General features: G+C 40.7%; 1 protein-coding gene across 10 annotated transcripts in view; it reads left to right on the top strand.

Annotated features, from left to right (window-relative positions):
- LOC145978267 (unconventional myosin-XV-like) overlaps positions 1 to 26,471 on the top strand; it is a 536,876-nt gene that overhangs the window by 124,351 nt on the left and 386,054 nt on the right. For 9 of the 10 annotated variants that reach the window (XM_083110775.1, XM_083110774.1, XM_083110769.1 and 6 more), the window contains exons 1-2: positions 1,947 to 3,525; positions 16,451 to 16,561. In XM_083110775.1, coding sequence (XP_082966901.1) covers positions 2,473 to 3,525; positions 16,451 to 16,561 — 1,164 coding nt within the window. In that variant the 5' untranslated portion in view covers positions 1,947 to 2,472. Of the gene's footprint in view, positions 1 to 1,946; positions 3,526 to 16,450; positions 16,562 to 26,471 lie in introns of those variants that run through there. The other variant, XM_083110778.1, reaches the window with a different exon arrangement.

Raw genomic sequence — 26,471 nt, 5'->3', positions numbered from 1 at the left:
ACAATGCAGAAAACGTCGAGAATAATTAACGACTTTTAAAAATAACCATTCGGTATTTCCCGACTGCTCGGGATCCCGAAAACTCGGGAATTCATTTCCCAAAGTCGGGATCGGGTCTGGAAATTTTTTTCCCGATCCCGGTCTTGACTTTTCGGGATCTCGCACACCCCTACAATTTTCTTAATATTCGAAACATATCACATTTATCTTCATTGTTGGATAAGTTCTGGTTCAGTTCTAGACATGTATTAGATATCCAGAATTGTATGTATTTTGAATATCCAGTTTTGGACAAGATCTGGATATGTTTTGGATCAGTTTTGGATATCCAGAATTGGATGTGTTTTGGATATTCAGTTTTGGAAGAGATCTGGCAACGTATTGGATATTCGGAATTGGACAATGTTTCTTACAACCAGTTCTACACATGTTTAGGCTGTGTATTAGATATCAAGCATTTGTGGAGTTTTAGATGTCCAGTTCTGGATATCCTATAGACGTCCAATGGATATCCATGGATCTGATCTGGACATTGTGTATATCCAATGGATATCCTTGGGAGATTTGTGCTGAACCACCACGTTAAGGTAAAGGTAAAGTCCTCCCCTGTGCATAGCACCACGCCATGAAGGCGTATAGGGGGTGTGGGGGTAACGCCCCACACTTTCTTGATCCCGGTCGTGAGTGGGGGTGATGTGATCAGCATCACGCCCCTGACCGCCTTTACCCCCCAGGGTTTCCCCCAGGTACCCATGTTATTCGACGCTGGGTGGGCGCCGGGGCCGCTTCCATCGTTAGAAAAGTTCCCGGATTTGAACCGGCCGGGGATCGAACCCGGGACCTTGAGCATGGTAGTCAGACGCGTTACCGACTGAGCCACCGCGGCCACTCTAAGGGAATACTAAAATAATTCATTATAAATTACATAAAATAGGAAAGTAATATAAACACAGTGAAATTCAATGACAAAATATGTAACATCAAAATGCATCTAAGTACACACTTAACGACGTCGCCTTGTAATCAAGGGGTTCCGGGTTCGATACCCGGTGGAGGCATATAGTGGTTCGGATCTCACTTTAAACTGTAGGTCCAGTCCCAATTAGCTTTACTGTGCATAAAATGAACTTAACACCAAACAACCAATAAACTAAGTATACTACCAGCGTTTACTGCACATTAAAATAATTATACAGTTTATGTACCAACTGAAACACTTTTGAGTTGGTTGTGCAAATTTACTTACGATTTATGGCAAATGTACTTAGGAATTGTTGAGTGGATTTTGCAGTTTGGTGTTCTTAATGAAAGATAATTATTACCAATTCAATAATAGTAGAATTGATACCAACTTTTCTCGCAGGATGCGAGTTTTAGGAAGAAAGAACCTGGCAAGGTCTGTGTTGAAAGTTTTAGCCGAGAAATATTTCCCGTTGCCTAAGCGTGACGAATTGTTTGGTAACCGATCAAGTGATTATTCTGATTGTGAGAAGGTTTTTTCAGCTAGAAAGTTTAGGAAGTGAGATCGGCTCCTTCCGATTCGCCCCGATTTGATCCTGCAGAACCGTTTCCTTGTAGGTTTTTGGTGCAGGTCATCCAAGGTCCTTCTTTCCCCGAGTCGTCATTGAAAATCTCCGAACGTCTCGAAACGGAGGGGTCGATCGGTTTGGCAAGCAATTCATATCGGTCACCGCCGCGTAACCGTTTCCGGCAGTGTCGTTGGGGGGGACTCAGGGGAAGGAACCCCACCCGTAGCCGTGCCTTCACACACGCAACGCGGTTCTTTGATGCAGGAAGTGGCATATCAGATAGCGGAGCTCCCGGTCACGGTCTTCAGCCAAAACGCCCCAGTTGAAGGGCGAAAGAATCCGACGTAACGACGTCCAAGAAACCAAGTGAGACGCGTGCCCGCTACTTCACCCATGAGCCAACAGTGTGAGGTTGGAGGTGGCTGAGGCGAAAAGGAATCAAGTTTCGTTGAGTTTTTGTAGTGTTTTCGGCTGTTTTCTCGTCGGAAGTGCTGATTTCTTCCACAAGCGACCTTGACAAGTAGAAACTATGTATTCGAAAATTAATTTAGTGTTGTACAGTGTCGGTGGCTTCGTGGATCGTGTGTTCGAAGGGCTGAGGTATAGGTGAGACTGGCCCAGGAACAAAATCGTGTGGTGCGTTCATAATTTCCTGTGAAGATTCTTCCAGTGATCAGTGCGGTGTTGGGGAAAACGATCTAGAATTCTTCTCTGGTTAGTGGCGAGAGAAAAAATGGCGCTTTTGCGCCGAGTTCTTTTGTCAACTGTTCGGGCTACGTGATCCAGAATTCGTTCTGCCGGTGTCGATGCCCAAGGAACGGTATCCTCCAGTTTGAAGCTGCAGTGTCACCAATGCGGAGGGATGTAGTGCCCGGTTAGGGTGAAGAAGAACCACCAGGAGGGTGACATTTCGGCAAAAAAGGATCCGCGAAATCGCACGTGCATGTGTCTTCGGGCGTTCGCATCACGGATATTCACCGAGGACCAAAACATGCCGCTGAAGCCGATGACGATGTGCACCATCCAAAGGGTGTACCAGTGGACCCCTTCGGAGTACCACGCCAGCGTGGAAGTGAGCGGTTTCGGGTTCAAGTTCCGGAGGCGGTGGTTGGAGCTGGAGCAGACCGTGTGCAGCTGGGGCGGGGCGAGGGACGGCGCCGCGAGAGCCAAGACGCTCTCCAAAGCTTCCACCAGGAGGCGCCGCAGGTTGAACAGCAAGGCTTCCACGATATCGACGGCTTCCACCGGGTTGCTGTGCGATTTCCCTCTGATGACCAACAGGCGGAGAAAGAGGAAGAGCCTGCAGGCGGATTCAGCGTCTACAATGTCCCGGACGCCTCCGACGCCCGTGATGCTCAACGTCCCGTCGCCCGGAAGACGGACACATTCTTTGGAATGGGAGATGGACCGCCGGAGGAGGAGGCTGCTGGCCGACACCAAGTCCATAAGCTCCAAATCGTCTTCGCTCTACAAGAGGCTTCACTCCGACGAGTCCCTGTTCAACCAGAGCCAGGAGTCTTTATACTACCAGGTCCCGCCTACGATCTACGACGAGGAGGACGCCTATTCCCGTAGGAGCGAGAGGGACTTCGAGCAGGAACATTGCCAGGTGACCGACGGCTTCTACAGCGACCACTACGGAAGCATCGTCAGCTCGAGTCATCTCAACAGATCCATGCCGTCGTTGCAGATCCGGGAAGAGACTCCGGACGCCGAAAACGTGTACGGCAGCAAGGGGACCTACGTCAAGAGGAGGTACCAGCGGAAGTCGCTGCAGTTCGAGAAGAGAAGCCCGTCGCCGTTCCACCTCGTCGCGTCGAGGTCCTCGACGCCGATGATCTCCAAAAGCCAATCGTGCAGCAGCCTGCTGTCCGCGGTGACCGTGTGTGGTGCGGATGGTGTCGCCAGGGTCAAAAGCCCCGGGAGGCTTGCTTACTGCACCCAGAGGCCTCCTCCCAGGCCACCGAGGAAGGAAAAGGCCTACGAGCCTACGGAGGTAAGTGCATTTAGGCTTAGGACTCTGCACTAACAGTGTTGTCTCGATATCCCCAACTCCATTCTTGATCTCCAAGTCGAATCTCGAAATGTGACACAAGGGGCGACCTTCACAAAAGTCACTTCCACTTTGCACGCCAACGAGGCTCTGCCGTCTAGACCTACAGCACGGGTTTATCCAGAATTTTTCATTTGGGGGTATATTTAGTCAAAATGACCATAAGTTGGACCTTTGTGAAAATTTTAGGGGGTGTTGAAGAAATGTTGGGGGAGTGTTAGGAGATGTTGGAGGTGTGTGGATAAATCATTGACCTACAGTCCGTATAATCACCTGTAGGCCTGAGTTTTGTCCATATATGTGCTGAGGTGTGTTGATTTTTGTGTGATGTGATGGTTATGGGTGATACACCCATAACTTTTCATTTCAATCGAATCTGGAAATAATAGATACGGGGTTTAAAGAAGCTAAACGCACAACTTTTTGCATATTCAGACAACCACCATGTTCCTTGAATGTCGGAATTCAGTGGCGTGCTCAGGGGGGGGGGTTGGTGGCGGTCATACCCCCCCCCCTGGCTCAGTACTCCTAAAAAGAACGTCAAAGGCAGAAAAATATGGAAAAATAAGGGATCACTACTAAAAGAACTATACGTAACCCCTCTCCCCCCTTTCAAAATCCTGGGCACGCCACTGTCTGAATTAGCCGTGTAGTAAAGCAGTTTTACTTGATTTTATTTTACTTCGCTTGTCTGTCGGTTTTGGCTAATCGCGAAGATAAGGATGAGTGATGAAATTGAAGCATTCCACCGAATAACACTTTTGATTTGATTTGATTTAGTTTTATTACTTCGCGTTTTGTGCCTCTTGGCTAATTTTCGAAGATGGGGATGAGTGATGAAATGATGAAATTGATGAATGGACATTCACAAACAACCAAGCCCGACCGGGATTCGAACCCGGGACCCTTGGCGTCGCAGCGCGATGTGTTAACCACTCGGCCACAGGGTCGGGCCCGAATAACACTGTATGGCACATTTCAGTGAATGCGAGAACAACAGATGAAACCCGTTGTATGTTACTGGACTACAGTAGAAACATAAAACCTTATGCAAACACAGTAGCAATCTTTGGGCAACATCCGACCTTATGACTGGCCAGCTTGTAGCCTGCAGCATGATTTCACTGGTAACTCAGCACATTCTCAAAAGTGCCATACAGCGTTATTCGGTGGAATGCTTCAATTGATGAAGGCACACTCAGAGAGAACACCCATACAGGCATTAAATCCCGTACCCCTGGTGTCGTAGCACGCTGTGCCAGCCACGGAGGTCCACGAAATTGCTGAAAGGGTTATAGAAATATAGACAAAATCCCATTTCAACCATATTTTTCTATTACAGATATATAAGGATTTCTTATTACAATCTTAAACATATTAAGACAGGGTACAACACGATCCGTGAGTCCACACACACACACACACAACTAAATGCATCATATCGATTGATGCACTAAAGTGTGTTTTATGGCTTCTTTAAAGAATCAGATTCACATTTGATGCATTTGGGTGCATTTTTGAATGTCGTGAAAGAAACATTGAAGTGCATCATTTGATTCAAGTGAGGATTCCTCTCAGTCGAGATGCACTTCAATGCATCAGTTGATGTTCCTTGATGCACCTTCCTGCATTTTTTTGGATGATGCACTACAGAGTTTATGTAGCTCAGAAGAGACGTTTAAGTGCATCATCAAAAGCGATCAACCGATGCATTGAAGTGCATCTCGACTGAAAGAAATCCTCACTTGAATCAAATGATGCACTTTGGTGTTCCTTTCACGACATACAAAAATGCATCAAATGTGAATCTGATTCTTTGAAGAAGCCATAAAACACACTTCAGTGCATCAATCCATGCATTCTGGTGCATCAATCGATATGATGCATTTAGTTCTCTGAGTGCAGAAGCAAGAACCTTGTTAGTCTACAAAATTACAGCCCAGGTTGCAGTATGAGGGAGAGAGGTTGATATTTGGACCTTCCGGAAGGATCAGCCAGCCCTTACACGGTCAGACGTTGCTAGATTGGGGCGGGGCTAATGCTCCTTCCGAATTAACACAAATCGAAACGGACCGACTACGCCCACTTGCTGTTGAGCAACAAATCTTGCATGTAGATAAGCCTAAATTATAGTAGCGACTGTTTTCGCTATAAAAAGTTGGCTGGGAAACATGGTGTTAGCAATTTGTAAATATTTAAGTCGTTATCGTTTTCAAAGATATGCAAGGCACTTAATCTGCTGTCTTTCACGGCACCCCTCGCCCATGTTTTCAGGCTACAATTTCATGAAAAGAAAAAAAAAAACTCACTACCATTTTGACTTTTTTTTAAAAAAAATAAGAGATGTGCACAATGATTGAAAGAATTTGATTCTGGCAGACAATTATTTGTTTGTCGAAACAAATATATTTGTACGAATGTGGACGTCCGCAGAATTTTTCCCAGGGGTGGGGCAAACAATTAATATTTTCTACCATAATAATGTTGGCTTCCCTCAAGAACAATTCCTTCAGTTTGAAGTTACCATGTTCTTGCAATGCCCTTCTAACAATTAACATAAATTTCTGTGACTGAAATGTTATAATATGTGTGAAATATATGTATAATTTGAGGTTGGCATTCATTTTCCATGGGGGTGGGGGTGTGGCCCCCTTCTGGACGTCCATGGTTACCAGAAACTATTATTCTTCCTCTGTGTAATCATATCTCGACGCAGCTCGTACGTTCCGTAAACACAGCTCCAACTGTGTTACCCAGTGTTCATTCCGTTTCGTGTCGAAAGTTGTTTTCCACTTTTGAGGATGGGTCTGTTTATATTTTCTTTTCCTGCAGACTCTACCTAGCTTCCTGTTTACTCCCCCGCCACTGCGATATTTCATTTTTCCACGTTTCCCCAGTGTCTTTCAATCGTACAGAAATTCTGAATATCTATTTTGGGTCTGGTGCGGGACACACCCATCTTCCACCAAGCGCCAAAATTAAATGCTAAGAGCTGTTAACATGGTCCACCTAACCTAACCGCAAATGCATTATCAGACCTTAGCGCATTGTAGGTTAGGAATTGTTAGGTTAGGTTATAGCTCTAGGGTGTGCCCCGCACCAGACTCCACCAAATAGCATGTCACTTGACCATTTTCTCATTTAATATTTTCGATGTACAGTCTACGAATTTATTAGTACTGTGTAATTCAGAGCCGGCCCTATGTAGGCCCAGCACCAGATAAAAATATATTTTTTTTATGATTTTTTGCGACCCTGGTGCTTCTAAATAAGCAACTACTCTGATTTCATGAATTGTTTCGACATACTTTAAAATATCCCAAATTTTTAAACTACCCACGTAAAAATCATCTTCAAATATTTTAATTAAAAGTAGTTAAAGTGCATGAAAATATTATTTAATATAAAACCAAGGAAATTCAGTGTAGCTCAAAATTCAAATAAAAGTGGACAAACGAGAATTTTATAGGTAAAATAATAGTTTAGTATTGAACACACCCAGTTTTGTAATTAAATGTAATGGAAATAGTACCAAATGAACTTCGGAAAAGGAAAAAACAATAATTTACAAACTTTTATTAGCTTCCTTTAATTCTTGTTTTTAACCTTCTACACGTTCTTCACATGTATTAACAAGATTAACTGCATTTATTAAGAAACTCACAAACAGCGTAATACTTTACATTATAATGAAACTACGATCTCCATTCGTTCTGCTTGCACAGACTATTGCCCGGCAACAGTAGCTTGCTTCTTCTTCCTCTAGGAGGCAGCACTACAAATACGAAATATATAAATTCATTCAGTTTTATCCACATTAATGTAAAGATGATTTGTTTCAAGATTTATCTCCAGATCTATTTGCGTGTTTTATCATTCTAGTGGTTTATTTCAATGAATAACTTCTTGCTATTGTGAGTTGTGTTTGGGAAAGGCGAGAATCATGCACGTGAAAGAAAATGTATTATCCATGAAAAAGTAAAGTGACTATCTAGCCTGTGGTTTGTCTACATCGTGTTTACTTCACCTTTTCTTCTCGTTTGACTTCCTGGATACTTTCCAGATAATTAATTGCTCTGTTTGCTAATTAGTGAAATCATAAACCATTCTTTTTTAGCTTAATTGTATTCTCTGCTTAACTTTTCGTAAAGTTCTCGTGATAGTTTCAGATCTATGCACGATCACTGTGCATTTCCTACCCATGTTGTATTAGTAACTCCGATTGCAAGTATTGCTGTTCGTAAAAATGGTAAAGTATGAGTGCCAGAACGTACACTAACTAACTCTAACATGCCTAAACACGAAGGTTTATTGCTGCAAGCACTGTTGACTGAAGAAATAATAGCCTATACCGTATCGTTCGCAAACTCCACTAAAAGTCTATAATAGTTTCCAGATAAACATAAGACCTGAAAATGATTTTCAGTATTAAAGCGTGACCTTGTTTAAAGCATCAACAACCGTTACATAGTTTAACTAATTGATGGAATTTTAACGATTCGGATATTTAAAATATACAGGGTTGTCCAACTTTGTGAGTGTACAAAAATAAATATTCGAAAACGTTACAGAACTGGTTGTGGTGTCATTTTGTAAAGAGATCCGTCAAGTTTGACTAGTGTTGTAGTGGAGTAGTACCGAATTCCGCCACCGCAAAAGGCAGCGGCAGTTCCATTGAAAATTGCTGCTTTCACAGGTCAAGAGCGAGCTCGCTGTGTGTATTTTGGCCGCATCCACTTCCAACCAGATGACGCAACATCTTACTACCTCACCTAAGTTCGGGATTTCCTCAATGACCGATTTCCATGTCGATGGACAGGTCGAGATGGCCTAATTGCATGGCCATATCATTCACTTGATCTGACACCCCTTTGAGTTTTTACTTTTGAGATTTCATTCATCGACCTGGAAATCGGTTATTTATACACTTACAAAGTTGAAAAGTCGTTTTTGGACCACGCTGTTTTTATAGTGGAGGTAACTGCAATTTGTAACCATTATCTATTTTTATGCATAAAATAGGTTAAGAACAAAGAACCGATTCGTCCAGTACTAACGGGCACCCTGTTAAATTTTAACGAAAGCATATACCTTAACTGCTTCTATCCCGAGTATGATTAAGCTAATCTTGCCTATTTTTGCGAATTTCCTTCAGATGCAGCTCGGAAACTGCCCAAACAATAAGAAAAATGCGAGGAAATGGAATTTTCATGATCCCTAAATTGTATGATCTACATAATATCCGTTATTTTTCTCGATCGTTACATTACACATGTAATTGGTCCTTGCATGCAGTACGAATCAGTTTACACACAACAAGTTCATTTACAATTCCAGCCATAGAATCTATCTACCTTCATTACACAACAGTGCCGGAGTTATCAAGGTCGATTTCGAAGATTGATTCAATAAACACATGGCAGTATCTTAACTCATGCTTCTGTGATAGTCCTCAACTGCCTATTGAGACATTTCAACCACCTCTGGAAAAATTAGTAGTGTTAAATTGATTTACTATTTTTGTTCATATCTCCAACCTTTACGTCTAAATTATTTATTTAATTATTTACAGTTTAAGATTTAAGGGGGCATCACACTTGGTGCTGTGAGGCACAAAACTTCTTATTGTGTTCCAAAAATAAACTGAAGTCGGACACCACTAAAAATCAGAAATATATCAGTGTATTTAGTTTCCAGTGAAGGTTGCTGGTACAGAAATTTGGCAGGCAAGTTTAAATTTGTCTAGGGCAAAAGAACAAAATTTCCTTGTCGCTTGTGTTAGGGGATAAAAGAGCTTGAATACATACATTTCCGTTTCCGTCAAGATGATTTGGTTTGTAGGCCGGACAAGAAATACAACTATAGTGGAACCATAAGCAAAAGGGCATAGTGGAGCACGTTTTCTTATGGCCCGAGCTGAACGGAGGAAGGGAAAGTGCGCGGAAGTTGTTTTCCTTGTGGTCGCTCTATACCCAATGTTAACTGTAGTTTCGAATTTGGCCACCAGATGGTGCTGTTCTTTTAATTTTGAATGATTCCTGATACTACTATTGTTTTTGATACATTTCCTCTGTACTGAACCACAAAAATAATATTGATTATATAAAATAATATATCTTTTAATTATGAACCACTGTGAATATATTTTATGATGCTCAACATGTATTTTTAAAGCACATTGAGATACGTGTAAACAAATTCTAAAATTCGAACAATCACAGTAGCGTAAATCGTTTCTTAATAGTCGAATATGGTTGACGTTTTAGAAAACTGCTAATACATTGAGTACAGCGCCTTGAATAACGTAGTGTGGAAAAGGACCCAAGAAACTGGTTCCCCAGACGGATGAGAAACATAGATGGCAGTGCGATCAATGTCGGTGCTAATTTTCTTATGAAAGTGATGCGGCTTTGTTAGGTTTTGGAATATATTATGTAGATCTGTTTGTCTTGAAAGGCGGTACGTGAATTGATGGAAACAGTTATATTTGTGAGTGATTTGCAGTCACGAAATGACATTAATTTGGAAAGAAAAGTAAAATAAAATTAATAAATAAATAGCATGCGTAACACAAGAAGAAACATCGCAAAGTGATTCCGGACGTCAGGTGTTGGATTGTGTACTAGAGTTTTATTTTTCTATGTTATTAGAATATAAATAGTATCCTGAGAGATATTTCATACCGAGGCGACAAACCACAAGTGTCGCTTGGAAGCGAGTAGTCCGTAATCAATGCAGCCTTTTGAACCGTAGGGACACAAGCTCTGACTGCACCGTTTCCTCAAGGAGATTTTACACCAAAGCGACACGGGTCCTTCGGTCCAAGGCAACTTTCACACCGAAGCGACACATGTTTCTTGGAAACGAGCCAATCAAGAGCAACATTTCACATCGTAGCGGCATGACGGGAAGCACAGGCCAGCGTTCGGTTGGTGATATCCTCAAGCGATAAGTGTCGCGTGCCGCTTGTCGCTTTGGTGCACAATCTCTCTAAAGCAAGACACTCATTGCATCGCGCATGCGTGAACAACAAACCACGGCAACATGTTGTAAGCTATTGAGGAAATGGCCCAGTTTGAGCGACGCACAAGTGACAAAGCGACACGTGTGGCTTATCGTGTCGCCTAGATCTGTTGTTGCAATGTGCGGTTTTTGGTGTCGCCTATCTTTTGTTGCACAATTAGCAGCGAACGCTTGCCAATAGATTGAAGGCACCATGTCGCTTGTCACTTAGTTGGGAACTCCCCCTGTAGCGCGTCGCTTCGGTCTGAGCACCCTTCCTTTAAGGAGCTTTCCGCCCGAAGTAACAAGTAGCACGCGAATACGCCATATGAACGTGTCGTTTGCTGTTTGGACCCTCATATGCAATGAATGCTATTTTACAGTCTGGAAGTGTGTGTCACTAGTGTGACAGTGTGAACATCCCGTGTCGCTTGTCCCATTGGTTTGAAAGTTTCCTTACACTCATGTCGATGGCACTAAGAAAGTTTTGTGGGGTTCCCCTTGTCGTTTCATGGAATCATCATTATCATCATCGCCGCGATTAGTTTAAAGAGGAAGAAAAGAGACAGTAAATATCAAAAATACAAATGCTTCAGTGTGTATATCTTTAAAAGAAATGATGATGATGATGATAATAATGAACCTAATTCATACACAAACATTTAGTTGCCAAGAGCATTCCACGCGTATTTTTTCTCCCGTATTATTAACGAAAGTATGACGATAACAGGACGTGGTCGACTGTCTAGAATGTTCGTTAATATCTTCGCGACCACTGTACCAAATATCATAGCAATTATCACATTCATAGAAATGCTTCATGTAAAAGAATCAGACGTTGCAGCGAAAACTCCATTTACTTCCATTATAAGCAGACAAATACCAAGCACCGGGTTCAACACCAGCGCCTCTAGCGGATCATTTTCGAGTGGAACACTTTAAAAGAAAACAAAAGTTTAGTATAAATATATTAATTTGGACTAGATTTACTAGACACTTAAATAAGTGGACGCCGGAAATCGAACCCGGGACTTGTTTGTTACAAGGCAATAACGTCAACCTATGGATACAAAGGGAGAGTATTCTACGTAGGTAAGGTATTTCCCATGTTTGTGACATTTTCGCCTGAGGAAACTAATTCTCGAGTTTATCCCCTTCTGAAATAATCAAATACAAATAAGTTAGAAATACTTCTATTTCACAAAAAATCTAATGTTATCACATTATAATCAACGGGTACCGAGTTAGTTTCCTGGTGAAGGTACACTCACCGGCACTAAAAATGGGACATCTAGTTACTGTAATACTCGCTTCCCAGCAAGGCGTCATATGTGTTGCCTACCTCTGCGGCGATAATGTGATTTTAATAACAATTTTCAATGACAATTTGTACCACCGCAGTTAGGCAACACACATAACGCGTTGTAGGTGTCCCATTTTTATTGTCGAGCTAGATATTTTGGAGCCCTCTGCAGGATTGTGGTTTGCCGCCCATCCCACTTCAAAGCACCGACATTTTATGTGCGTACTTCGATATTTTCTCCTTATGCCATGGTTTGTGATATTTACACCTTACACATTTTGAAATGAGGAAACAAAGAAACGATCATTTAAAATAATGTAAGTTATGTTTAAAGATTCGTAGTTTGTGTCTTTGATTTGAAAGAAGTTTACCATACCATTTAAGCATAATTCAGTTGTGTCTTACTGTCTTCTCCACTTACCTCTGCGAAGTGTAAATTTCTCCGAAGAATATTCTGACTTTTTTATTATTCGCGCCCAAGGTTTCAGTCCCCTAGCCTATGCCATGTTACGGGCCTGTATATTGGTTCAGATTCTACTTTGAAGGCCCAATCCCGATTGGACCACAAATTGGTCCTAAAACAAGCACTTGGTATTGTCTTGACGTGAATATTTCATAAACACACACGTGCGCACACATACATGACGCTGTGCTAATATGTAGAAAAATTTGCAATCATATTTCCAGTCCTACAATATGTATCATATAATTAAAGCTTAATCTGTGCCCCCAAAAGAAATCTAGATCCACGTTTGAAGTTCGAAGTTCTATATGTGATATGCGTAGATCTGGAGATGTAGAACGCAAAGGTGGGATCCATAAGCATTACCAAGCAAATTGTCCATCACCATGTTTACTCCCTTTGTCTTATGCATTGAGAGCTTCAAAAACTGACACAAAACGCCAAACAATCTGCTTACAAGTTCGGAACCAGTATACGTAAAAATACATTCCTTAAGAATACATAGGATGAGAATAAAGACCAACGAAAATAGTCGTGGACAATTTGCTGCACGATACTTATGAATCCCACAGTACAGTCAAGCCGACAGAACTACGTTATAGCTACGTTGAATTTCACAAATGGCAATGGTTAGGATTGCGCTATTAGGATGCCATTTTTATTTCGTGCAAAAAGTGGAGGTCTTAAAACAAAATAGGGATTGTATTCACCATTATAACACAGAAATGTTGATCTCTTATTAACTATGCACCACTAGAGTGCCCGCCCATTTTTCGTCAGTGAGGTATGTTTCCTTTTTCAGTAGCCTTTCCCTACCTAAAGGGTGGATTGACCCTTCCGCCTTCAGAATAAGTTGCTTGGTAAAACTTTTCTCACTTGTCGCACACCGTAATGAGCACCTTCGTTTGCTGACGTCACGATAAATGTTCTCTTGTTAGATTAGGCTTGTTAGGTTAAGTTCTCTTAGCATAAACACACTGCAATTTTTCTAAGCTTCACCAAGAAGGTATTATCCTAACCTATATATAAACCTAACATTCCTAACCTAACGAGAACATTTATTGTGACGTAATTAAACGAAGGTGTTCGATACGGTGTGCGGTAAGTAAGATCCTGGTAAAACAAAGCTCTCAGAAGTCTCTGTCTTGAACTGGCGAGTTACAGATTGATTTTGCTCAAATGTGTAGAGATGGTAAGACAAAAGTTAAGTCACTGTAAACACACGCACATGACTTAAAATAAATCGTGTTGGTCGTAATGAAGCCATACTGAGCTATTTTATTGAAGTTTTGAATCCATACATTTATATCTATAAATCTAGGTAGTGTCTGCTGCGACGTTCTTCTTCTGCTGGAACCTCAAAGAAGATGCGCGTGGCAGTAGACTCGGTCTTTGTCTTATCGTGATTTCATCATGCTATGTATGCAATTACGTCTGTAACACATGCTGTGAAGTTGTAGCGATTACTTTCACAAAAATATTTTAAGATTAGGTCCCTCAGCATTCTTCTAATAATAAACCTAAATGCTCTCGTAGTTAGGTTAGGTTCTGTTAGCATTAAAATAATATCGCTAAATGCTTTTTTTTTATGTGCCACATAAAACAATGAAAAGTAAAAAGTTCCCCCCTTGGTTTGATAAAGAGTTGCAGCATCTGTTACTTAACAAAAAGAGAGCATGGCAACTGTGGAAACGTTTCCCCAATCCCCACACACACAACACTTTCAAAGCACTTCGAAAGCATAGTAAAGACCTTATGAAACAGAAATACACCGAATATGTCAACACAGTCACAAACGAACTCCTTACTAATTCAAAGAGATTCTGGACATTAATAAATTCACGAAGACAAGCCAAGCGCATCCCTTTAGAAGTAACACACAATGACATTTCAGCTGTTGGTAATGATAGAGCTGAATTATTCAATCTAACATTTCAAAATATTTTTGTTTCAAATGATGTTTTAGATCACCCGCCTATCAAATCTATCTGCTCTCACTCTCTTTCTACCGTCTTTACAGAACCAGGTGAAGTCTTGCACTTCCTTACCTCCCTCTCTTCTCACCGAGCATCTGGAACAGACAATATTCCTACTATTTTCCTTCAAAAAACAGCTCACTCACTAGCTACTCCTCTTGCAATGTTATACAATAGGTGCTTCTCTGAAGGCTGCTTTCCCACTCAATGGAAGAAAGCAAATATCATTCCTATTTTTAAATCTGGAAATGCTAACGATACTACATGTTATAGGCCCATTTCTCTCCTTTCCACACTTGCTATTGTCTGTGAAAAAATTCTGAAAAAAAAAAGACTTCTGAAATTCACATCCCCTTACATTAACCCAGCACAACACGGCTTTCTTCCAAATTCTTCATGCCTTACCAATCTGTCTTGTATGCAATCCTGTGCCATAAACGCAATTACTAATCGTAATCAGTTAGATGTTGTTTACTTTGATCTGTCCAAAGCTTTTGATTCAGTGGATCACCACTATTTACTGCATAAATTATCTAACAGATTTAACATCACTGGAAACACGTTAAAATTAGTGAAAGACTATCTAAGAAATAGACAACAACGCGTTATACTTTCTGGAACTCATTCTAACTGGCTTCCTGTTATATCTGGTGTGCCGCAAGGAAGCGTTCTTGGCCCTCTGTTATTTGTATTATATCTGGATGATCTCACAGACCTCTTTAATTCCCCCATCTCAAGCACAATTCTAATGTTTGCCGATGATTGCAAGATTATGAGAGAAATAAAACAGCCATCAGACATGCAACTTCTCCAAAATGACATTAACAGATTCTCTGAATGGTGTAAGCGATGGAAACTGTCCACAAACCCTTCTAAATGCTCATACATAACAATTTCATTGAAGCAAAACATTCTTGAAGGTAATTATACACTCACCGACCTCCCTCTAACAAAAGAAGCACAACACCGAGATCTAGGTATCCTCATAGATTCAAAACTAAATTTCGATAATCACATATCAAACATCACAAAAAAGGCAATGCGTATGCTAGGCCTACTTTACAGATTCACCGAAATCAATAACCCGAAAGCACTTGCCATTTACTTCAAGATATTTGTGTCCCCCATTCTAGAATATTGTTCACCAATCTGGAACATGGCTGCCCATTCTCATACCTCCAAGATCGACAGTGTTCTCAGCTTTTTCCTCTCCATCGTTCGATATAGAGTGCCTGCCCTGAGACACCTGCCTAAGAGAGATCTTCTTGTAAAACTGCATATTAATACTCCAGAAACTCGTAGATACATTGCAGATATGAAATTGCTATATAAGATTATAAATGGAAACTTAAGATGCAGCATCCCACTCCACGAACTCTCCCTCAGAGTGCCTAGACATAAAACACGGAGCAAGGAAACTTTCCACACTACAACTCCCAGGCTCTCACTCATACAACGATCACTATTCCATAGGCTACCGAATCAGTTCAATATAATCTCAAACCAAATAGATATATTCACTTCATATTCATTTTTTATCAGCAACATAGAAAAAATTGTACATAAGTAATGCTTTTGTGAAACTGATCTTTTTACCTTGGTACTTTTTTTGGCTTGTTTTATTTTTGTTTATTTTGTGTTATCCGTTCTTTTGTTTTTAATCTTAGTCTATTGTTTTATTGTTGTTTCTTTCTGGTTTAAAATGGCTTCTGCTGTACTGGAAATTTCAATAAATAAATAAATAAATAAATAAAAGGTTCTAAATTACCTGTACATTCATTCCCACTAATCATAAACTTGCATTTCTCTCGTCTCAATCTGTTCTTAAGATTCGTAACATCCTCTTAGCAGACGAATTACGTGGCAGGAGCAAATTTGACGCTTATTCTTACTGCTGACACGTGCGTGGCAGCAGACTCGGCCATAAATATATATCTTATGTACATGCTCGATTAAGATAAATCAATAGGTGAGCAACATACTTCTTTGCAGCAGACAGTAGTGAACGTTACATCTCAGTGACGGACCCACCTGTAGATATTCTACCTTCATTGTGTGTTCTATAATCTTGGATCAACGTTTATTTAAAACAGTGTTGTAAGCAGTGGTATCTTTTTCTTTCAGGGTGATCTGGTGTGGTTTGACCCAGGCATTGGGTATGTGTTGCCAGGCGAAGTGCTGGAATATCACCGCGCTGGGCAGGTGGTTACCGTGCAGGCCGTCATCAATGGAAAGGTAAGTGAATTACTTTATCATTTTTGGTGTGTTTCCGCTTGGGGATGTTCTTTTGTTCTTTGGTGTTGTTTCAGTACGATTAATGCTTTTGCCATGAGCGAAGTATATAATAATTACGCAAAAAATTCGCTATTGATCACTTCCTGGTACGATTTCCGTACACTAACTGGTTCTGAGTGCAAATGTCTGTCTTGTCCAGTCTCGTCCCAGGTCTCGAAATAATAATAATAAAGACTCATTAAACAAATCACTAACATAAGTCTTTGTTCACAAAACATAAACCAAATTCCTTGAGACTACGTTTGACCTTTGGCCTGTCGTAGCAAAGTCGTTCATTCGAAAAACCGTTGTGATATTCCAAAAATTACATTTGGGGTTTAGAATTCCTTACAAAGCACTCGAGTGAATCATCTTGTGGTTTACACTTGCTGTTGTCTAGATAGCTTTGAGTTTAGTGGCAGCCTATCGTAGGCCAATAACTTAATAATGTAATCAGAAAGATATTTCTTTGTCAATACATGTTACCATACACTTGATGGTCAAAAATGAAAACAGTTTTTGAAAATTTCCTTTATTCGGCATAATAGCCTCGTTCGATATATTCCAGACGTCATGAAGCGAACGGGTAATTTCACACAAGACTACCGTGCAAGGAAGTGCTGCCGCCGTACGGCCGCTTTGAGTACTAAATGAGCTTCACGCTGAGTTTCTGGTTGCGGAGAAATAGGTTGCTTGAATTGCATTTCTTCTTTTAGTTTTGACAATCATCATGATTATAACTCGCTGCTTGCTGTCTGGAGTAGGTTCGATTTTCAATGAGCGAATGTAATATTTGTTTAGTTTTGAATGCACGAACTGGACTGAGACACAAAATAATACAATACAAAATGTAATGAGAAGTCATGTACAGTTTCATCCATGTATTAATACGGATAGAAAACTAGTCTCTTCTTGGCCGTGCATAAATATTACATTTGGAACCTACCACCAGATGGCATGCTATTTCGATTATACAAATCGTAACAACTACTTAATGTGCTAATACATCCAGTAATGACTTCAAATGAAATTAGAGAGATTAGTTTCTGTATCGAGTTTGAAATATGTTGTAGCTACTTATATTAACACTAAATAACACAGTTGAAGAGAAAATATTAGTTTCCTTGATTGAAGTAAATGTAGTCAGTTCAAATGAGCTTACGTATATTTGCCAGCATATTTGCCAAATACAGTGCTCATGACTTTTTTTCATGAACGAGACGTGTGCAGCAGTAACGGAAAGGTGTGCAAGATCTCGCGCGTAACTAATTAATTTTTGCGTGTAACGATTTTACGTCGCTTTTCTGATCCCTTTGGTTAATCGCGACGGCGAGAATGAATGGTGATACGATTACGTGGATAAGGGGACAATCACAAACATATATGAAGTGCCTAGGCAAATTATCGTAGTACTGGTGATGATGCTTTGAGAATTTTCTTTACTGGGGGAAGCGTCATTCCATGTTTCCCCACTTTAAGCACTGCTGCCCCCCGCCCTCTGGAGAAAAAATCCCGCGGGTGGCCATGCACATATGGATGACACAAAAAAAAATCCCACAGAAGATTATGTTGGCCATAGGTCCAGGCGCCAAAGCTTCGTTAGTCTGCAAAATGCAGTCCAGAGTGTTCTTCGTGGAAGTGAGGTTGAAATTTGTGTGCTTTCCATACAACCAGTTTCTATTTTTGTGATGAGAATGAATGGTGAACTGATGATATTGATGATGGGACAAACATAATGAAACTCTGGTTCGAACTTGCGACCCATGCTGTCGCAGCATGTGGCGATGACCAGAAAGATATATCAAATATGTGACTTCCATAAAGGCTTACACTTAATGCACGATCCCATTCTAAATATTTGTTGAAACTAAGCGCACGTGACAAACTGAATGATTGCCGAAAGGCAACAATTAAATTCTTTTATGTCACACAAACATTCCCACATTTTTGAAACAGCAGATTAGAAGTAGGGGATGTAAGACGGCCTTCGGTACGAAAGTGTTGCCTAACTGATATGATTCGTGTATTCCAATCCTCGATAAAGCATGAACGTTGCAAAACCTACCCCTCCCCCGCTTCGTAATTATATTTCTTGCTTGTTCTCATCATTTTTCAGCGCAGCGATCGCAATTTGGAAGCTAGTTAAAAATATCCTGAAATATACGCTTCCCTTCCATTGCGTTGTGTGTGTTGCCTACCTGTAAGGCGATATGCCAATTTCAATGGCCACTTTTCTATAAGAATCGCGGTTATCTCCGTGGAGTTAGGCAACACACACAACGCCTTGCAGGGTAGCGGGTATTTCAGGATGTGGGTGTCCCATTTTTATTACCGGTGAGTGTACATGACTAAAGTTACTACTTTGATAGGTTAAATAATAAAGTTTGATATTAAATTCGGATTTCTGTTGAAATTCGGCTTGGCAGCAATACACTGGGAATGGGAAGAAATTAAAGTAATTTTGAAATTTCCATAGCTCTTGTCTTCTGTACTAACTTTTGGTTTTCATAGCTTTCTGGTGACGTCACCAGTTTGTTTGCACAGTAATACGTTCGGAATAAATGATTTGTTCAATGGTTAATGCTGTCGCTGTGTAATCAGGGGGTTTCGGGGTCGATTACCGCAGAAGTCACACACACTACAGTGGGATTCATAAGTATTACCAAGCAAATTGTCCATCACCATGTTTATTCTCATCGTTTTAGCCAATAAGAACTTCAAGAATTGAAACAAAACGCGAACAATCTGGTGACCTCTGCACCAGCACACGTAAGAAACAATGTTTTAAAACATATACATCCATATGAAAAACTAAATATGCTGACCAAGGCAGTAATTTATTTTCTTAAAAACATAAACTAAACGTAACGTTTCAACCTTCTAGCAAGGTCTTCTTCAGACTCTGTATCAAGTACAAATGTAACAAGGTACAAAAACAGGGTATTATATATACACAAACATTACTCCCTCCAGACCATTAGAAAGTTGTTCTGTTTTTGTACCTTGTTACATTTGTACTTGATACAGAGTCTGAAGAAGACCTTGCTAGAAGGTTGAAACGTTACGTTCAGTTTATGTTTTTAAGAAAATAAATTACTGCCTTGGTCAGCATATTTAGTTTTTCATATCATGGAAACAAGGCTTAATGGTGTTATAATATACATCCATGAAAAATTATTGAAAATAGTCGTGTACAATTTGCCCAGGAATTCTCTTGCACCCTACTACAGCCTATATGAGCATAGCTGACTTAACACAAAAGAGCATGTAATTCAAGTATCAATTAATTTTTCTTATAGTTTACATTGTGGCTTTAGAGTGCATCAGTAGCCGACATTCGTGGCGGAGTGGTTACGATGACAGGGTTCGAATCCCGGCCTGGCCATGGGTGTCCTTTGTGAGTGTCCCTTCATCAATTTCATCATTACTCATCTTCATCTTCGTGATTAGCCAAAAGAGGCAGGGAAGCGAAGTAAAAAAATAGGGCATCAGTAGCTACATCCTTTCACAGATTTTGTTTTCCAAATCTTGAATTCAAGTCAAAAATTTTGATCATAGACCTCGCAAATACTCCCGCACTCACCTAGGGTATTTTAATATAACTACCTACTATTTTCGCTCCCATATTCATGTAATGAATTGTGGTAAACACTGTTCATTTCCGGACAGGGGGCGGTACTGTAACGTTTCTTAAGCAATAAAACGGAACGAAAACTCGGCGGGTGGGTAAAAACAAAGGCTTTTCGCATAAGCCACGTAAATCAACGTTAACGGGAACATCGGATGGGACGAAAGCAAAGTTATGAATGACTTGTTCCACTTTCCAGGCGAAGAAAATGAATGCAGTTGTAACACATATGCGGTGATAAAAAGGGACAAGAAGTTTAGGGAGAAACGGTCGGTTTTTGAGGAGAAAAACGAGCCAACGTTCTTGCGGGAGAGATGCACAGGTGTTCTGGCGCGGGTACTTTTTTCTTCAACTTGCGCCTGTGGTTGGTCAACTGACCCCTGGCCCGCTGTCTTCGTTTGATACTTCCGGTTCTGAAATCGTCTTCTTTGCTCGATTCTGTTGGCTTGTATGTCTGGGCTTTCGAGGTCAGTGGCACGGCGGGCGTGCCGCGGGTGTCCAGGCGGCATTTGCTGCAATGATTGTGGCGTCGTGTTACTTCGCGTTGCATGAGCTGGCCGGCAGGGACGGATTCAAGCCTAAGCCCGCGCCTAGGGGAACTGTGAATTGGCGCGGCAAAATTGCTCCCTCGTTTCAATGGCTGATCGTGAAAGTGTCATACTCCGAAGTCGAATGCGATTGAAGACAGCGAGTATAACTTCACCAATGGATGGGCTCAGGCCCACCGTAAAATTGCCTTGGCCCACCTTTTCCACACCCAAGTGTGTGTGTGATAGGGACGGTGAAGTAATAGCCGTAGAGAGAGACAGGATCAGTGGCGGATCCAGAAGTAATAGTTGGGCGGGGCGAATTTACCTCACAGAGTATCGATTCTAACCTACACTTGCAGGAATATGATTTCAACGTTCTGAAGATTAGAGTATTGATTTGCAAAAATAGGGGACCAAGGTTGAAATAGATGGTTCTTATTGTGTGTAGTTATCGAAATTCCTACCGTTGCCCAGGAAAAACTGAACGATTAGATATGGGTTAAGTAAATCTCAGGTTCGATACCCTTTCGAGGCATATTGCACAGTGGTTCGGATCAAAATTTAAGTTTGAGTTCTTGTTTTAAATCCACTTTATGCACAGATAGTCTAATCGGGACAGAACCTACCGTTTAAAGAAGGATCCGACCCTCCAAGTGCCTCCAGTGGATATTGAACCCAAGACCTCTTCCTTGAAGGCGACAAAGTTAACAGTGTTCCGTCGAGAAGGCCAAAGAACCAAATTTAAACTGTAGGTCGAATTCTGATTAACTTATCATGAGCATGGAGTGGACTTAAATCAATTTTTTTTAAAAAAATATTCGGGAGCCTGTTATACTTGGTGAAAAAAGACAGAATATTTGAGTCTTCAAAAATATTAGGCACAATATTACATAAAAAAAAAAACCTGCAGTTGGGAGGGGCATCACCCCTATCGCCCTCCCCGTGGACCCGCGCCTGGACAGGATAGTAGTACAGAGAGGGAGAGATGAAGATAAACAGTACACACAGAGAGAGATGAACAAAGTCTAGAGACAGAGAGAGAGGGATAGGAACAAGTAGAGAGAGAAAGAGAGAGAGAGAAAGAAAAGCAGTAGAGAAGTGGAGAGAGATATAAAGGTAAATAGAAGGAACGAATAAGAGGCAGAAGAGAGAGAGAGATAGAAAGAAAGATAATTGAGGGAGAAAGAGAACGCGATTGGCTCGAGAGGGAAAGAGAAATAGACAGAAAGAGAACATTTCTAAAAATGAGAGAAAGTGTTAGGTGAAGAAAACGGAAATAGAAGACAGAGGGAGAGAATGAGAGAAAAAAAAGAGGATGAGATGTACATCGATTTGTTTTAGTTTATCCTGGGCCTGCTATTCTTACAATTGGAATCTAAGGGGTGACCCCTCCTTCCACGTATACCCTGGACTGTTTTTTGGACATCACCAAGGCTCTTCTTTCGTTTTCTTCCTTTTCTTCTTTCGTTTTCTTTCTCTTATTCTTTCGTTTTCTTCCATTTCTTCTTTCGTTTTCTTTCTTTTATTCTTTCGTTTTCTTCCTTTTCTTCTTTCGTGTTTTCTTCCTTTTCTTCTTTCGTTTTCTTCCTCTTCTTTCGTTTTCTTTCTCTTCTTTCGTTTCCTTTCTCGTCTTTCGTTTTCTTCCTCCTATTCTTTCGTTTTCTTCCTCTTCTTCTTTCGTTTTCTTTCTCTTCTTTCGTTTCCTTTCTCGTCTTTCGTTTTCTTCCTCCTATTCTTTCGTTTTCTTCTTCTTCTTCTTTCGTTTTCTTTCTCTTCTTTCGTTTCCTTTCTCGTCTTTCGTTTTCTTCCTCCTATTCTTTCGTTTTCTTCCTCTTCTTCTTTCGTTTTCTTTCTCTTCTTTCGTTTCCTTTCTCGTCTTTCGTTTTCTTCCTCCTATTCTTTCGTTTTCTTCCTCTTCTTATTTCGTTTTCTTCCTTTTCTTCTTTCGTTTTCTTCCTCTTCTGCTTTCGTTTTCTTCCTCTTATTCTTTCGGTTTCTTTCTCTTCTTCTTTCGTTTTCTTCCTCTTCTTCTTTCTTTTTCTTCCTCTTCTTCTTTCGTTGTTGTTCCTATATGTTTGTAATTGTCCTTTCATTCATTTCATCATATCTCCATTCATTCTCATCTTCTCGATTAACCAAAAGTGGCTGAAATAGAAGTAAAATAAACCAAATCTTCTTTCAATTACTGGTTTCATGTTTTATTGACGCTAACTCTGTCGGTGCTCAAAATTCCTGGAAGGAAATTGTGGGCAACGCCTGCTTTATTTCTGTCCCGAGTCCACTCTCGTCCCGCCCTGAGGAGAATTCCTCGGGAGCGGCCCATTCCCGGAGGCTGCGTCTTGTGGCAGGTGAAAGTACGAGCCGTCTTCAAGATGCGAAGATGATCGGGAAGTCGTGATGCTGTCGTCTCTCCCGCCCTCCCAGGAGATGAGCCTTTCACTGTGATCATCTTCTCGTCCCACATTGCCTAAATGCCATGTTCTTGCTACGGTTTTCACACGCGGCGATTCAGTGCTGTATACCATACCTAAGTCCACTTGATGCACGGACAGGCTAATCGGAACTGGACTTACAGTTTAAGTTTCTATTACGCACAAACTACACCACACGAGAGCAGGCAATTTTTCTTACGTCTGACTTATATTCTCTTTCTTCTTTTGTTTTCTTGCTCTTCTTTCGTTTTCTTCCTCTTTCTTTCTTTTTTCTTCTTTCGTTTTCTTTTTTTCTCATCTTTCGCCAGTCCCTGTGGCCGAGTGGTTAGCACATCGCGCTGCGACGCCAAGGGTCCCGGGATCGAATCCCGCTCGGGCTTGGTTGTTTGTGAATGTCCATTCATCAATTTCATCATTTCATCAATCACCCCATCTTCGCAAATTAGCCAAGAGGCACAAAACGCGAAGTAAAATAAACTAAATCAATCAGTCTTTCTCATCTTTCAATTTCTTCCTCTTCTTCTTTCGTTTTATTCCTCTTGTTCTTTCGTTTTCTTTCTCTTTTTCCTTTCCTTTCTCTTCTTTTGTTTTCTTCCACTTCTTCTTTCGTTTTCTTTATCTTCTTTCGTTTTCTTTATCTTCTTTCGTTTTTTTCCTCTTCTTTCGTTTTATTTCTCTTGTTCTTTTGTTTTCTTCCTCTTCTTTCGTTTTCTTTCTCTTCTTTCGTTTTTTATCTTATTCTTTCTCTTCTTCTTTCGTTTTCTTCCTCTTATTTAGTTTTCTTTATCTTCTTTCGTTTTATTTCTCTTGTTCTTTTGTTTTCTTCCTCTTCTTTCTCTTCTTTCGTTTTTTATCTTATTCTTTCTCTTCTTCTTTCGTTTTCTTCCTCTTATTTCGTTTTCTTTATCTTCTTTCGTTTTCTTCCTCTTCTTTCGTTTTCTTTCTCTTCTTTCGTTTTTTTATCTTATTCTTTCTCTTCTTCTTTCGTTTTCTTCCTCTTATTTCGTTTTCTTCTTTCTCTTCTTTCGTTGTCTTCCTCTTCTGCTATTGTTTTTGTTATTGCTAATCCGATGCCGATACCAGTGGTATCGGAAAGTATCGGTTGGAATTTAGTTATCGATACCAGCCGATACTTTTTCGTAATTTTAGACTTTGTCTCGTCTCGATTCAGGATACTTCAAACGCTAAGCAACATACATAGTTCGTCACGGCACAAACTATTCGCAGCATGTACTGATCAATAAGGCAGACATCTTTTCTTGATAAACTTTTTATAGTTTGACGCCCCGATTCGACGCCACGAACCTCCGAAAGACAATTTTACACCTAATATATGTAACTGTGCAGCACGAGAACAATCTGTCATATGTATAGATGGTTCAATGAAAGTGTTTTCTCTATTTCAAACGAAAGTAACTTTTTACTCATTCTATAGGCATAACATGGCGGGGACAAGGAGGGGTCTTACGCTAGTGTAATTTCGCAAATATTTGGTTACTTAGGAAAATAGTTCTGTCATATTTTTATGGGATCCTGCTGCCCCCGCCCCCAAAGTTAGGCCCCACGTTCCGCCCATGAGTCGTAGCGTACTGTAAACGCAACATATTGCAGACTGCGTCGTACATCACCCAGAGCCAAGGTGCGAGGAACACCCTATTGCGTAGTTTTGGTTCGGAACTAGGATGATTAGCGATTGCTATCTGGCAAAAGTATTCGTCGCGGCGAGCAGGTGGGAAAGAATCGAGGAACTTTCACTCGGAACGATTCGCTGTTGTCGTTCCGATGGGCCATTGTTCGAGGAAGGAGGCCGTGGCACCTCCACCCAGCCAATTTAATAAGATTCATTTTACCCTCCGGCCGTGTGTGTGTTTTGCATGCATATTCATGCATGTGTGTCATCCTGGTTGCATACGCCTCTAGGCCAGGATGCGGTTAAAAAATGTGCGAATTTTCTCACAAAACGATGGAAACAGAGCTTCAATTGCCGAGGAACAGTTCTCGGGTGAACTGTTCCATGATGAGTCGTTCTAGGAGGAACTGTTTGTACTAGTGAGTCAAAGTGTTGAAGTAGACCGTTGGGGACCGTTCCTGAGTGAACCGTTCGACGAACGGGTCCAAATCGAACTAATATCACTCAGTGTTATCTTCAGAATACCAGAAAATCTGAAGGAAAGGCGGGAGTCAAGTGAAAGTGTTGGCTCGCTATTGTAACTGTTGTCTGTTTACAAAGAAATGGATCAGTAAACAATTTCTTGCTAGCTCCTATCTCATTACAAACCTTTTTATAAAAAGAATGTTCCAAATAGCGGCTAAGTGTACGTGCAGGGACGTTTTGATTCAATGATTATGAATATAGCATACATGTACGTATTTAATATTATGATTACATTATTATAATGAAATTAAAGACGTACCTTAAAATCCATTTCATCCAAACAATAATCAAGAACACAAACACTGCAATGTTTGAACAGCTCTGAAATTGTTATTTTAATAATATATTTCTAAACAAAGTCTTGCGAAATATGTTAATTTTCAACTGTAATTTCTATAATAAAGATAATAAGGAAAAGAACAACTGCTATACAGATTTTACTAGTAGGCTCTTTGGGCAACTGTAAGTAGCGCTATTACGGGGCATAAAAGAATCTGTTAATACGAATTATAAAATAATACTTTATTGCATGTGTTTTAAGTGTAATAAAACATTACACTATTTTTACAATGTAGCTCTGTGAAAAATCCTATTATAACGCGATATTGTAAATTACCCAACAGAACATGAATGTCGGATATGCATTTATAACTTTTTTTGGTAACAGGACGATTTTGTTCTAATAAAAGATTGATTGATTTGGTGTTTTAAGTCCACTTTATGCACAGCAAGGCTAATCGGGACTGGACCTACAGTTTAAAGTGCTATCCGAACCACTCTGTGCCTTCACCGGGTATCGAAACCGGGACGCCTTGATTACAAGACGACCACGCTACCACTGCACCATCGGGGAGGCCGTTCTAATAAATGAGCTCTACTACAAACTTAGGTGTAGCGGAGAGCTTTATATAATCTTTGCTATGTTCTTTTTGTGTGGGGGAGGGGCTGGGAGGGATAGGGATTTGAGCACGAATATCAAAAAGGAGGGTACACAAAGAGGAGAATTACATTTGTTCATAGCAAGGAGCCCCCCTAGGCCTGGAAATCTCTGGCCACGGCTCGGAGGTTTATGCATGCTCTTCAGAAAATCAAGGCACCCTTGTGATGATGTCACCTAATCGGACCC

Source organism: Lepisma saccharinum, chromosome 24, assembly GCF_977018435.1.
Source record: "Lepisma saccharinum chromosome 24, izLepSacc3.1, whole genome shotgun sequence".
In the NCBI taxonomy this organism is placed as follows: domain Eukaryota; kingdom Metazoa; phylum Arthropoda; class Insecta; order Zygentoma; family Lepismatidae; genus Lepisma; species Lepisma saccharinum.
Note: the sequence above shows the minus strand (reverse complement) of the source record. Positions and strands in the feature narration are given on the sequence as shown.